Source organism: Cebidichthys violaceus, unplaced genomic scaffold (assembly GCF_023349555.1).
Source record: "Cebidichthys violaceus isolate CVI_PGR_0920_01 unplaced genomic scaffold, fCebVio1.0.p SCAF_10, whole genome shotgun sequence".
Lineage (NCBI taxonomy): Eukaryota > Metazoa > Chordata > Actinopteri > Perciformes > Stichaeidae > Cebidichthys > Cebidichthys violaceus.
Window position 1 is genome coordinate 5,186,538 of NW_027176263.1, and position 14,684 is coordinate 5,201,221.

The 14,684-nt window shown below is 39.8% G+C and overlaps 3 protein-coding genes across 3 annotated transcripts; all 3 read left to right on the forward strand.

Annotated features, from left to right (window-relative positions):
- The first annotated feature begins 1,859 nt into the window (after positions 1-1,859).
- slc18a3a (solute carrier family 18 member 3a) lies at positions 1,860-4,440 on the forward strand. Its single transcript, XM_068721842.1, has one exon. It carries the CDS (start codon positions 2,287-2,289, stop codon positions 3,844-3,846), a length of 1,560 nt encoding a protein of 519 aa, XP_068577943.1. The 5' UTR covers positions 1,860-2,286; the 3' UTR covers positions 3,847-4,440.
- Positions 4,441-6,090: 1,650 nt separating this feature from the next.
- chata (choline O-acetyltransferase a) lies at positions 6,091-13,531 on the forward strand. Its single transcript, XM_068717469.1, has 14 exons — positions 6,091-6,165; positions 6,492-6,683; positions 7,149-7,267; positions 7,837-7,890; positions 8,014-8,194; positions 8,449-8,626; positions 8,718-8,887; positions 9,376-9,476; positions 9,588-9,720; positions 9,811-9,929; positions 10,038-10,179; positions 10,364-10,426; positions 10,523-10,660; positions 11,844-13,531. The coding sequence occupies exons 1-14, from the start codon at positions 6,118-6,120 to the stop codon at positions 12,273-12,275; spliced, it is 2,070 nt and encodes a 689-aa protein (XP_068573570.1). The 5' UTR covers positions 6,091-6,117; the 3' UTR covers positions 12,276-13,531.
- A 353-nt stretch (positions 13,532-13,884) lies between these two features.
- cunh10orf53 (chromosome unknown C10orf53 homolog) lies at positions 13,885-14,378 on the forward strand. The gene is made up of 3 exons (XM_068717481.1): positions 13,885-13,978; positions 14,077-14,196; positions 14,314-14,378. Exons 1-3 carry the CDS (start codon positions 13,885-13,887, stop codon positions 14,376-14,378), a joined length of 279 nt encoding a protein of 92 aa, XP_068573582.1.
- The last annotated feature ends 306 nt before the right edge of the window (positions 14,379-14,684 follow it).

Sequence of the window (14,684 nt, forward strand, 5' to 3'; positions counted from 1 at the left end):
GCATCATTAGGTGTACGATGTGGGCAAATAAACAAAGCCTCTCCACAAGATACAGGGCATTGACAGTCTAATATGGACATTGTTATACTGTGACAAGTACAAATAGATAAAGTTGTATATAAGAAAAGTTGTCCTTTAAGTTTTTCAGTTAGCATTCATAGGGCTATGAGGACATCTACTGGCTCAACGAGGACATGACATTCAAAGAGAAAACCAACAGGGGAATCATTTTGATGGTTAATTAAAGCAACATGACTCTAACCTAAGATGCCAACTTACAAATCTGTAGTTAATAAATTAGTGAAAACAGTATTTCATTCACAAGTAATCTAACTATTTTTAATTTGGTCACATTAATAGGGACAATCACTATCAAATCGGCAATCAATCAGCGGATTTTATTCTATATTCAGACAGAATCAAATATTTAGGGGGGTTCTGGTACAGTAGCGTCCTTTTTCCGGTTTCAAGAGTCCCTTGACCAATTAATTCTTCCTCCACTAGATGACAGTACTGCTCTGTCTAATAATTAATCTGAAACCGACTAAAAAAAATGGTAATTTAGTGTCGTTAGTTTTATTTATTCTGATAACAGAAGCAGCTGAAACAACAAAAGACAGAAAAGAAACACAAAAAATCCCATGGAGTGGATCACTCAGGTTCCAAAGCAATTTCCCTGTTGTAAAAATGTAATTCTAACAGTTTTCAAAAAACATCATAGAAAACAGCTGACTCCAATATGAGAAAAAAAAATCAAAGGCGTTGATTTGCATTATTGGTAAACAAACAATTTATCCCCAATAGTAGATTGCCTTCACGGAGTAGTTAATATTGGTACAACTGCTGATGCTTTTCTGAACCGGTAGACAGCGATATCGAGCTATATTAAAAACCCCAGATCAGTCTCTCGTTTCGGTTAAAAAGCAGAACAAATATGATCTCTTGAAGTTTATATGAGCGAAGTAGTGTGTATATATATCTTCAGATTTAACGATAGCTTGTCCAGCATGAAAGTCTTAACTTAAGCGAGATTCTTTGAAAAGCTAAATTTGAACAGAATACATTTACACACAGAAAAGTAACAGGATGTTGGCGGTAAGGGCTAATAATATATAAAAATGTAGCTGATGATAAGGATGAAATCCTGTCAGTTCAACGTAAATATTTTGCATCATGCGTTCAGTGCTTTGCTCAGTTACAATGTGGATGCGGGGCCTTGAAACTAAACTATACTATACTTCGAGTCCCTGATGTCCAGAAAACAACTTTTACAAACTAAATGCAGCGAGAGGTTGTATTAGAGAGGAAACGTTGAAAGATCCAAAAGATTACGTTTCAATTCCGTCATTTAAACTTCAGCTGCATCTTCTGTGGAGCTGTCCACTGGAGTGGTGCTGAATCACTTGTGTTCTTATCAAGGAACGCGGACATCTGAGTGTGTTTTTTCCTCTCTTTGTAGCCGTGTTGTTATATAACTACACGTTTCCTTGTGTTATTGAGAGGCATTGACACAGTTTTAGAGATTTGTATATCCTACTTTTAGAATCAAATAATCAAATTGCACTTAACATTTAACATTGAGGAGGTTAAATATAACATAAACTGGAGGCAAGCACCCATGGTTCTCTCTTGAAGCAACTCACCGGACAGCAGTGCGCAGTCGGGATTTCGTATTTAATTAGCATAAACAAATTTCTGGAGAGCAGGACTGTGCGTCACAGCCACCGGCGAAGATGGGAGGGGGGGAGGGGGCACCTATGGGAGTCAACAAACTGCAGTGTGGATTCCTTCCACGGCCGACAAAACCAGTCCGGTTGATGTAAAATGATGACTTAGCTCACAGCGTTACAGGTGACTGGAGACAGCTGGGAGCGTCTGGGAGCCGAAAGAGCGCAGAAGACGGACCTAAAAGAGCAAGCGCGCTGATGGAGCCGGCACTGTGAGCTGTAGGTGAATCCCCAACCTGTGAGTGCTGCCTGGGACAAGCGCGTCACCTGAATGACGGGGTATGAGACAATGAAGCAACTAGGGACGACGGGGATAAAACGAGTCCAAGTCACGGGAGTGGAAAAGCGCGTGCGATGACGGAAGGCGCAAGGGACAGAGAAGAGGAAAAGCAGAGGGAAGTTATCTAGCTCATTAGTAGGGCTACCGGTGCTGGAAAAAAACCCTAAATAAAAGACAGAACAGATGTGCCAGGCGTGCACAATTCTATAAACAAATCAACAGGGGGAAGACGATTTTCTTTCTCAAAAGACAAGACTTGAGGCAGAAAGGGAGCAAACCATGGAGCCGGAGGGGACCACAGAGGGACAAACTACTAATTTGGCACAATCTGCCGCCTCCAAACTGTCCCAGATGGGTGAAAGAACTAAACAACTGGGCAATGTAATCCAAGACCCAGATCGGCAGAAACGGATTATTCTAGTAATAGTCTGTACAGCACTTTTGTTAGACAACATGCTTTACATGGTCATCGTGCCAATTATACCCGATTACCTCGAAGAGCTACAGCAAGCAGCGGATCATGCCCAAGCTGTTGCACCGCACACCAACTTCACTAACAGCACCATCCACAAAACAACCAAGGGGAACTTCGACCTACAAATTGGTGTTCTTTTTGCCTCCAAGGCCATCCTACAGCTTCTGGTGAACCCGCTAAGTGGCACGTTCATAGACAGGGTCGGGTATGATATTCCACTCTTCATTGGTCTCAATGTCATGTTTCTGTCCACCCTTACTTTTGCCTTCGCTGAAAATTACGCGACTCTGTTCCTGGCGCGCAGCATGCAGGGCTTCGGCTCGGCTTTCGCGGACACCGCGGGGATCGCTCTGATTGCAGACAGGTACACAGAAGAGAAAGCGAGGAGCAAAGCGCTGGGTATTGCCTTGGCTTTCATCTCCTTTGGAAGTCTTGTGGCGCCCCCCTTTGGAGGGGTCCTCTACCAGTTCGCAGGGAAGCGGGTGCCCTTTCTGATTCTGGCCTGTATCTGCCTCCTCGATGGTATATTGTGCCTGACTGTGCTGAAACCCTTCTCTAACAGAGAGAGAGAAAACATGCCAGTGGGTACCCCCATGCATAAACTGATGCTTGATCCTTATATAGCTGTAGTGGCTGGTGCTCTAACAATTTGTAACATCCCTCTCGCCTTTCTTGAACCCACTATCGCCAACTGGATGGAGGACACCATGAATGCCAGCCAGTGGGAGATCGGCATGACATGGTTCCCTGCCTTCTTCCCTCATGTTTTAGGTGTATATCTCACTGTCAAGTTAGCAGCCAAGTACCCCCATCTTCAGTGGTTTTACGGGGCTATAGGTATGGTGTTCATAGGCGCAAGCTCCTGTACAGTGCCAGCATGTAAAAACTTTGGACAGCTCATGATCCCGCTGTGCGGAATCTGTTTTGGCATCGCCTTCGTGGACACGGCGCTCCTGCCAACGCTGGCTTTCCTAGTGGATGTGCGACATGTGTCAGTGTATGGCAGTGTGTACGCCATCGCAGATATCTCTTACTGCGTGGCCTATGCCCTGGGACCAGTGGCGGCTGGACAAATAGTGCACAACCTAGGCTTTGTTCAGCTCAACTTGGGCATGGGCCTCGCCAATGTACTTTACGCACCGGCGCTCCTTCTACTGAAGAACGTGACACAGATGAAGCCTTCGTTCTCCGAGCGAAATATGCTTCTGGAGGACGGCCCAACAGGACTGTATGATACGATTAAGATGGAGCAACGAGAGAAGAAGAGAAAGGGTTTGTGTACAACAATAGACGAGAATGGCATTGAAACATTTGCGCAACGGTCGTGTTCTGAGGAGGAATCCTCAGGAGGAGAGTATGCGTAAATCACCCTTAACCTAGTGTAAACGTATCAAATTGCCCATGTTGAATTGTGTGCATCTCTTCCGATCCAATCACTTGCATAACACGATTAGGATTGTGTAAAGACATACATTATTTACTGCTTCTGGTGTCAATTCCTCCGGGTATTGTCAAATCAAGTAGCTTCAAGCTTTTGCAGTAGAAAGGCGCTCGCTGGCGTTTGTTTTAAAGTGAGAGTATTGTGAAAGAATTATCGAGATAAATGTTTATTCATTAACAGTATTTATGACTGTATCAGAAACTGACTCATATTCAGGGATTGTGTGTAAATGTATTTTAACAAAAGAACAATTATATTATATGCGTCTTTCAATGTAATCTGTATTCATTTTGCCAGAGTTGTGCTGCTAAACTCAATATGCAATACTGTGTGTCACACGACGGTTTTAGGAAGATACAACGGTGGAAATGAACTGAAATCTACGTCTTGTTGTCTGATTATTTTTTGTTTTTTTTGGATGATGAACTTCTGGAATGCATAGCCTCCTTGTGTGATCTACGACTGTACATACATGTATATTCATGTAAATAATTAAATCAATATTATGTGAATGATACTGTTTATGGAAATTATTTATTTAAGCAATTAATTAAATTACCTATACTTAATTACACTTATTGTATTTATTTTTCCTCTACCGGTGAAGGAATCCACACTGACAAAACGATTATGATAACATGATGTTACTTTATAAATTACGGTTGTAGTTTTTAAAGCGCACGCTTTTTCACTTTGGACGTTCGCCTTTGAACACGAATTAATTGAACAATCGAATATTAAATCTACTACCGCTTGAAACTGAGGTATTGTGATGCTTATTAGTTACACAGAAATCGTAAAAAAAAAAAAAAGGCAACTTCTCCGAATAAAATAAAATAAAAAGAGTTCGGAACAAACTAATGTAGGCTTCTGAAGTTGATATTGTTAGTAAATGCAACAGTTTGTCATAGCGTCTGCGCAGGTTCAGAATGCAAATCTTTGCATATAATGTTAAATAGACAACGTCAATTAAAGGCAGTTCAGTGGAATCAATGCGCCCAAACTGGACTGAAAGTGCTGAGAATCCACAAAGCAAAGGAGAAAGTTCATGTAAAATACATCCTAAGTGTTTGTCGGCACAGCGTGTGAGCATCTGAGGCGTTCAATAAGGTGGCGTGAAGATGTAAAGTGCCAAATAAACTTCTCGGCGAATAGCAGGACTTCTGGGAGGAGCCTGGCAGCCAAGAGAGTGAGGTACCCTCTCAGCATCTCTCCTGAGCCAGCGAGGGAGATGCGCTCTTTCCATGTTGGAGATTGAAAGATGCTGAAAATGATATAAGGATCAAAGTAGTGAAATTTAAAAGACATTTCGCCAGAAATGGATTCAAGTCTAAACGGATAAACCTAAACTCCTTGTTTGAGCCCCAGGACAGTGATTGTTCGTTTCCTTCTGGTGAGTAAAACATTTCTATTTTTAAGTGAGGGTTTATTCAAATTTGGTAAATGCAGCCTATTAGTGTTATTTATGACAGCTTGTTAACATAAAATATGCAAGTGTGCTAAACAATTTTGAAAAAGATGGGAACATCTTCCAAAGTGTGCATTCTTTTATTGTGATAGTGTTAGAGAAATGCACTTGAGGCCAATGTAAAAGTCATTATCACAGGGTATTTATTCTTGCAAGAAGGAGACAGAGTTGAAAGACATACAAGTCATGCATCAAGGCTGCTCAGAGGTCTGTCTCTGAGTCTCTCATATATATACTTAACAATTCGTTCTACTACAAAGGTCACTTTATCGTAATCAGGAAGTCATGGTTATAATTCAGCTCTGCGTAAGTACTGGCGTCTTCTAACAGGTTTATTATCTCTTATTTAGGACAAACAGCTGAAGTGTTCTTCTAGTAGACAACTGATACCTGATAGCCAAAACAGCTGTGATGCTTAGTGTCAGAGACAACATGGTCTCAAAAGGTCCCATAAGGACACAAGGCTTTGTAAGCAGACAACTTCTCTGTTGTCAAATAAAAGAAACTTAATTAGTCATTAGATTTCCTCCAACAGATAGTGATACATTTTATTTATAGAGTAGCATTGTACTTTTGTCTGAAATATTCCCACAGTAGCGCAACGTCTAAAGACAACTGCTCTTAGTTAGATCGTCTGATATAAAGTGACTAGCATGATCTTGATACTGATAACATTTTATTTGTGGACAGAGTCTGTCTCAAAGGCTGCCCCTCTGCACCGCCAACATGCCAGTTCTGGACCAAGAGCCCTCCAAAGGTTTAGGAGGCAGAGATGTAAATATATACTTGACTTATAGCTACTGTATATATGGATATAGAGTCTGTTTCACTGGAATATGCATGAGATGAATAATGTTTTACATCAGTAACGTATAATATATAATTACATTAAGGAACACTAATAAGAATTAGACATCACATTTACTTTTATGATATTTCATATGCTTTGGCACTTTAATTAAATATTCTCTTTTACTGAGTCAAGTGAACAATTTACAACTTTGGCAAGCAGCTGTTCTCAACAATACAACTAAAAACTGAATTAATGTTTATTAAAAAATTCCATGACTATGAAGTTTTACATGTCCCCCACTGCTCAGGGTCTTCCTAAGCTGCCGCTCCCCGCTCTGAAAGACACACTGGACATGTACCTGAGGGGTATGAAGCACCTGCTCACAGAGGAACAGTTCAACAAGACCCAACATGTGGTTCAGCAGTTTGGAGCACCTGGAGGAGTGGGGGAGCTACTACAGAGCAAACTCAAGGAGAGGAGGGACAACAAGGCAAACTGGGTAAATAAAATCATCTGACCATAAACACACAATAAAGGTGTGTGCAAGTAATTTCAAACAAATAGTGTTCAACTGGAGACACTAAGCATTATAATGAAATGTATTTGATCTTTAATTTTAACATTCAAACTTCAATAAATAACACTGTGGAAAAAACAGACTAGTAAATTCTATATATTCTTCAACACAAATTTGATGTGTAATTTATAAACACAAATAAACTGCATTTTGTGTAACTATAAATACAATTATGTGTCTGTTTTACAATATTGTTTACAAATAATACTGATGTAAACAAACCCTTCACAGATTAGGAAAACATTATCTGACTTGTAGAGTCAGTTTGTGTAAAATCAATATTGAACCGATAGCCACGTAAAATAGTGTTTTATTTCTCCCCCTTTATTCATTATTAAATCACTATTAATTTGCATTTAATTAGAATCCCTCTATGTCCGACTGTAGGTGTACGACTACTGGCTGAATGAAATGTACCTGAACAACAGACAGGCTCTGCCCGTCAACTCCAGTCCCGTGATGGTCTTCCCACAGCAGCACTTCAAGGCTCCCATGGACTCTTTAAGGTGTTAGACACTGCACAACGGAGACAAATGAGTCATGAGAGAAACTTCACAGGACAGATCACAGAAGTGCATTGTCACCAAGTTGTGTCCCTTGTTAGCCATCCTCTACAACAGAAACTGTGAAGGAGGAAGCTGAAATTGCCATGCATTATAAAAATCAAAACGTTACCACTTGACAGGCATTTTTTGTTTATCAAAGACATGAGAAATGAGACCGGCTTTGATCGATTATTGCAAATTGAACACTTCCGTGCTATACATTGACAGATAGGGTCATTACCCAGAACACCTTGAGGGCTGCGAGGCCAGGCCAGGCTACTGGTGGCAAGGTTAACAAACAATGAAGGCTGTGGTTTGGTTAACGTGGTATTGATCTGAGACTGCTTCCTTAACCAGATGATTTACATAGAGCATTTATACTGTTAAGTGTAATACAGCTACACAAAAACAAGGCTAAATGCAGGGAAATATTAGCAGAGAGTACAGAGAGTATGAGAAGGAGAGACCAAGTACAACATGCGTGTGTGTTTTGGAAAGTATTTTACAATTTAAACGTTTTTCTTTCCTAGGTTTGCTGCTCACTTAATTTCTGGGGCTTTGGAGTACAAGACTCTTCTTGATTCGTAAGTTGTTTTACAATGAGAGGACAAATGAACTTAAGAGATTCAATCACAACAGAATCATTTATCACATATGATTCATGTGTAACTGAAAGGCCTGACAAACTAATGTATGTCTGTGTGTAGACGTGCCCTGCCTGTGGACTGTGCTCGGGGCCAGCTGGCTGGAACTCCTCTTTGCATGGAGCAGTACTATCGCCTCTTCACTTCCTACCGCCTACCGGGGCCTGAGAGGGACACACTGGTGGCCCAGGAGAGTAGCGTGATGCCAGAGCCTGAACACATCATTGTGGCTTGTAAAAACCAGGTCAGACACAGTGAAAAAAACAAATCCAAAGTTGTCATAGACCAGTTTATCAAAGTTTAACAATTACTAATTGTAATAAAACAGAATTATCCTTAAAGTCTCTGCTGTCCTTCAACATGCACATCCTACCAGATATCAGAAACAAGTATCCTGTGTGCTTCAGCCTGCATTGTATATTCCCAGCTAATATTAAAATAAGACCTGAGGGATGAGTGAACTGAAACATCTACTGTCCAACCTGAACCTCTGCCCAGTTCTTTGTGCTGGATGTGGTTATCAACTTCCGCCGACTGAATGAAAGAGACCTGCTGACTCAGCTGGAGAAGATCGCCAGGATGGCTGACAGCGAAGAAGAGCAGCTCCCATCTATTGGGCTCCTCACTTCAGATGGACGGACAGAGTGGGCAGAGTCTCGCAGTGTGCTAATGAGAGGTACGAAACTCTTTTAAGTCAGGTGGATCTCAGTGTGTCCAAGTCTGTTTGCCCCAACAAATTTAATTTTTTCCCCCCGTATATGCTCTAGAGTCTACTAACAGGGACTCTCTGGACATGATTGAACGTTGTCTGTGTCTGGTCTGCCTGGATGACACCAGTGGGCTGGGGCTAAATGACACAACAAGAGCCATGTTGATGCTGCACGGCGGAGGAGTGGCCAAGAATGGGGGCAACCGCTGGTACGACAAGCCAATGCAGGTTAGTGAGCACAGTGAGCTAGTAAGGCTACTTTTAATGTTGGCCTCCTTAGCATGTTGCACACTGTCCCTTAATGTTTTAAATAACTTGTTAAACAGTTACAGAAAACAAGAATGAAGCGAGGAAAGCAATGTATGTAAAGAGGGGATCTCCTTAATTATTGATGAAAATGGCATAACTGAACATATTCATGTTCCTATCTCACAGTGCCAGTGAATGTAATTATTCAATCCCATGCCAAATTAATAATTTACATTTAAAGAAATCCTGATAGAGAGTGGACGTCTCCATTGGATTACAAGCCATCAGCCCGTTGTCATTAGCATGAACTTTGATGGAGATGTTTTGATGAAGAATTTAAATGTCTCGAATGAATTGCCTTCTTTTTAAATTATTTCTTCAATGCAAATCAACTGAATCTTAGATAATCAAGCATTGCAGCTTGGTTCAATGAGAAAATACCACTGACAAAAGCATGACTGTGTCAGTTTGTTGTAGGAGCTGACGGCTGCTGCGGAGTCGTGTGTGAACACTCACCATTTGAAGGAATTGTCCTTGTGCAGTGCACAGAATATCTGCTCAAATACATGTAAGAAATGAAATGCAAAATGTGTGTGTGATATGATTAGAAAATCCAAATAAGACTATCCTAAAAAAACAACAACATGCCAATTGATATAATATTGTCATGTGAAATTAGGATTGGAAGCCCATCAAAGCTGGTCAGGGCGGCAAGTGTGAGCGAGCTGCCTGCACCACGCAGGCTCCGCTGGAAATGTACTCCAGAGATTCACAAACTCCTCGCCTCTTCTGCTGACAAACTACAGAGGTGTGTGTTTACTCTAGTTTCTGTGAAATCAAATAAATGAGTGGATGCTTTCAGCTTGTACAGCCGCAGGATGTATCCTTATTTGCTCAGACAGGTGAAAAATCTGGACATGAATGTCCACAAATTCTACCATTACGGGAAAGAGTTCATCAAGAAGCAGAAAATGAGTCCCGATGCTTACATCCAGGTTGCTCTTCAGTTAGCCTACTACCGGTAAGAAAGAGATGATTACAACAGGACTGATTCTCATATGTCACATGTTATTTATGTTATTCATCAGAGCACCAAGCTATAAAGCTTTGTCTTTGTGTGTTTCTCCAGATTTCACGGCAGACCGGTGTCAACCTATGAGAGTGCTTCTATTCGACGTTTTCAGGAGGGCAGGGTCGACAACATCCGCTCAGCCACACCAGAAGCTCTGGCCTTTGTCAAAGCAATGACTGATGGGAAACTGAGCACCAACGTAAGATGTTATAGACATACTGTCCAATATTAAATGAGATTGGCAGTTGTCTTTGCCTTTGAGAGTGTGTTTCAGTGTTCTACTTCAGTCTGTGTTGATGAACTCCACCATGATAACTATGTTTACTGTAAGTAAAGGGATTTAATAATCTAGTAATTCACTCATCATTTGTTTGCATCTCCAGGATACGGAAAAGATGGAGATGTTACAAAGTGCCATAACCGCGCAAACAAAGTATACTATTCTGGTGACTATTCTCTAAAGTCAAACAGATTTCTATGACAACATTGACTTTACTCGCCAAAGAAAAGACAATAACATATGTATTCATTCTCCTTTTCAGGCTATTACAGGGATGGCAATAGACAATCACTTACTAGGACTACGTGAAATTGCACATGAACTGAAGTTGGAGAAGCCAGAAATATTCAAAGATGAAGCTCATCTCATCAGTAATCAGTTCATTCTCTCTACAAGTCAGGTATTGTCATCTGATTTAAAACATTAGACTGAAACTATATTTAAATCAGAACTATCAACCGATTTTACACATGAAGTTCAGTTTACTCACTACAAGGAGTACTGCTCAGCCTGTGACAGCAGTGGTCTATTGTCCTCTATGGCTCTGCAATAAGCTTTCTAAAGTCTGAAAATATAACATCATAAACTAAACCAACTTACGGGACGTTGCGTATTCACTGAGGTGAGATTTTGCTGTAATGAATAAAACGAGCGGTGCAGTTGTAATGTTTCAAAGCATAGAGAGCAGAGTCAATGGGTAAAAATTGCAGACTGCAGCAGACTTCTGGCCAGTAGCAGCGCTGGGTCTAACTGTTATGAAGTATTCACTCCCCATCGTTCCTGACAAGGACAAGCTACATAGCTAACTAGCCAGCCATCTCTCCGGCGCTGCGTCCGCTCACCTCCCGGCGAGCTGCAACTATACTTTACTGCCTCACTGACATGTGTTGTCACCAAAACAATGAACAACAATTGCCTTTTTTTGCACCAATAAAATGCCCAAAGAAAACAGTCCAATGTCCTTTTCTACTCCTATTCTAGTTTTATCTGTCATCTAATGTTTTGTTGTGTCGGACCAAAAGTCCAGAACACAAAAATATTCTATAATGTAAGAACAAGAAAAACTTCAAATCTTCATTTGAAAACCTGGAATCCAATTTTTTGCATATTTGCTTGAAATGTGACTTAAACGACAAGTCAATTAACAAAATAGTTGGCAATTAATTTTCTTTTAATCGATTAATCGTTGCAGCTCTATATGAAAGACACTGCTGAGTTGCATAATGGGAAGGGTAGAATCCAACATTTTCTCGGGGGTATTTCAGGGTATCTCGGCCTCAGCTGCTTTAGCTTTGATCATTCATTTCTTACTAAAGCGCAGGCGTACCCCTTTAATATGCACTAAAAGCACAAACCTTGTTTCTAGTGTTTCTGTTTAGTGCAAGGCAGGTGACGCTAGACAGATGTTTAATAAAATGCCAAAACTACAATTTAGGTTTTTTTATATATTAGACGACTTCCGATTTGACAACACACACAATTATCTCAATAGTCTTATTTCAACCTTTCTACCTACTGCAGTAATTGAACACACTAGTTAAGCTGTCACTAGTTCAGCACTGAAGGATTCGGTCTTCCCTCAGGTTCCTACTACTGTTGAGATGTTCTGCAGCTACGGGCCGGTGGTTCCAAATGGATATGGAGTGTGCTACAACCCCCAATCAGACCACATTATCTTCTCAGTGTCCAGTTTCCAAGAGAGCTCGCAGACATGTTCAGCAGAATTTGTCAAAAGTCTGGTGCAGGGACTCCTGGACATGAGGGATCTCTGCAATAGATGTAACTACGGCTCCAATACAGCGCAGCAAAGACAGGGTCAGACCCTTGAGACGCACACGCAAACAGACACAAACTGGCAAAACAAAACACCTCAGAGACCAACTGACCTGACCAAGAATCAGCAAACACTGCCGCAGATTCTGCTGAAGACACCAGACCAGACTAAAGTGGAGGCTCAAACCCAGACTTCTTCACAGGAAGAGGCACAAGCTTTGAAGAACGTAAAAAAATCATAGGGAACTGTCAGTGCTAGTGAAAATAGTGGTGATGAGATTTTAAGTGTATTTTTGTGCTGTCACAATGTATTCCTGGAGTCATTCACAAAATATGCACTGTAACTGTGATACAAAATATTACGTAAAGCTGTTTGTTGTATACTGTAAAATGTATGACATGCTGATGGTAATCTAATTTACTTAGAGAATATTAGAGGTGTTTGGTTATTATAGAGGACATTTTCTGTTGTCACATACAAAAACATCAAGTGATTGAAACATCTGTCAAAATGTGTAGGTTAAAAAAAGAAAAATCAAGCTGAGCTTTTGATTGTTGTTTTGCACTAAACTGAGAGGAATCAGCCAAAGAAAAGAGTAAACATATTGTTTGGTGTCGAGCAAAAGTAGTTTGTGAGTTCTGATAAATTACTGATCATCTCACTATATGTCAACTTGCAAATAGCATGCTGCTATCTAATGATTATCTGAAGATTAAGGTAACTTGTTTGAACTAGAATCTTCTATGCAATTTCTATTTGTGTAGTCTATAAATTGTGTCAAGTGTACCAGCAATACATGTGCTAATAATTACATGTCTATTTAAAAACAAAAGTATCCTTTTATAAAATCATTAGATGTTGTGTTCTGTATTCCATTTGCTGGAAAAAGCAACTGGCAAAGATTTTAGAGGGATGCTGTTTAGCTTATCAAAGAATGTTAAGTGTGATAAAAAAATGTATTTGTAAATTTATGAAAAATATAATAATTAATTAAGCTATTTATTTTTGTATCATATAATTTAATGTTACAATGTGTAAATGCAAGTATAAAAAGTAAGTATATGAAACTTACTAACCAGAGGTGATCACTGTGTTAATGACTGTCCAATTGTATTTATGAAGTACTGTTGAAGATTAAAAGAAAGAAACCTTAAGGCTTATATTAATTGTAATGTTCACAGAGTAGATAGAGTGTTAAATAATCTACTCTGATTCTGCTTTATTAAAACACATATACTTATCCACCACATTATATACACCGAGGCAACTGAGCATGTCAGCAACTGCTCTGAATTTATGGACCAGTTGTATTATGGAATCAGGATGTCCATTTGATTACAACAATATAATTAATTTTTAGCAATTGGTTTTTGCATAATTATGACTTCTTAAATTATATATTTATTTTTTCATGTTGACAATGCACATTGATCAACATCTGCAAATGTGTCAGTATTAACCAAAACCCTTGGAATTATGGCAAACAAAGAGATGTTCTTTTAAATATAACCAGCATAGTAAGTCATATTATAGTATCTTATTTGTGATGGTTATAATAAAGTTTCTTATTGTGCAAAAAAAGTAAAATCTGAGTCTTAAATCTTACAGTATATTGACTTATTATAATGTTGATATTTGATTTTTTATAATTAGATACATGTAATTTAGTGTTCTAGTGAAGTATTAGATCACAGCCTTAAAATATATATATATATTTCAAAGTTGAATAAAGGTTTTGTGTCTTTTAACAAGAGGAGCAAAGAAATCCCTAGACAGACTTCAGAGAGGTCATGTTTGCAACAGTTGCATTGTGTGTGACAGTTACCCAGGTGAGGTGAGCACAACAAACAATGCCGAAAAACGCGAGGGTGACTCTCTGCAATGGACCTTATGAATCCAATGGAGTAGTAGAACACAGGAACTTCCGCCTCCAGGGTCTTCTGGGTATGTTTCTTTGCTAGTCCAATACGGATACCAGAATGTTGTGTCTGTCTTGACTGTTTTAGGTGACTTCAAACAGTGTCCGTCCAATATGTCTGCAGCCGCTCTGAGATCGCGCGGGCACCAATGCGCCTTGGAAAACACGCGCGAGTGGAACATGGTGGAGCTCGTGGTCAACGGGGAAATCGTCTTCAGCTGTAATGTAAAGCAGCTGGAGTTTGGTGAGTTTGGTTAGCTTTGACCTTCGACCGAAAGCGGAGATTACGTGTTACGTCAACGTGATGTCACTGTGTGACGCAGTCATCGTCTGAAAATCTGTTCATGCTTTTTCTCTGTAGGTGGAGATGGAAAACTGGACCCAGTTTGCAAAGAGGCTGTTACTGCTGTGGAGAACGCTTACTGAAGATAACAGAAATTATATATATATATATAATTTGTGTATAAATGCATTTATTGGTGTTTTTTTAAATTATTATTATTATTATCACTGCATTACTATAACTAATCTTGTGGGCCAGTCTTTTTTTTAGAGGGGCCTGTGTCACCCATTGCATATTCCAGTGTTATGTTTATTTCATTTTTTTATTCCTAAATTATGTTTATTATAACAAACTAACTGACACACAGAAAACCTGATTGTATAATTACAGCATATGTTTACAGGCTGATTTCTGAGCAAATAATGAATATGCCATATGTAGTCCATTGT

Excerpts from the sequence above, each read along its gene's own strand:
- cunh10orf53 (XM_068717481.1), top strand. The coding sequence starts at position 13,885 with ATGCCGAAAAACGCGAGGGTGACTCTCTGCAATGGACCTTATGAATCC. Across the intron at positions 13,979-14,076 it reads CCGCCTCCAGGGTCTTCTGG|CCGCTCTGAGATCGCGCGGG; the intron begins GTATGTTTCTTT and ends ATATGTCTGCAG. Across the intron at positions 14,197-14,313 it reads TGTAAAGCAGCTGGAGTTTG|GTGGAGATGGAAAACTGGAC; the intron begins GTGAGTTTGGTT and ends TTTTCTCTGTAG.
- chata (XM_068717469.1), top strand. The coding sequence starts at position 6,118 with ATGCCAGTTCTGGACCAAGAGCCCTCCAAAGGTTTAGGAGGCAGAGAT. Across the intron at positions 6,684-7,148 it reads GGGACAACAAGGCAAACTGG|GTGTACGACTACTGGCTGAA; the intron begins GTAAATAAAATC and ends GTCCGACTGTAG. Across the intron at positions 9,721-9,810 it reads CTGACAAACTACAGAGGTGT|GTGAAAAATCTGGACATGAA; the intron begins GTGTTTACTCTA and ends TTGCTCAGACAG.
- slc18a3a (XM_068721842.1), top strand. The coding sequence starts at position 2,287 with ATGGAGCCGGAGGGGACCACAGAGGGACAAACTACTAATTTGGCACAA.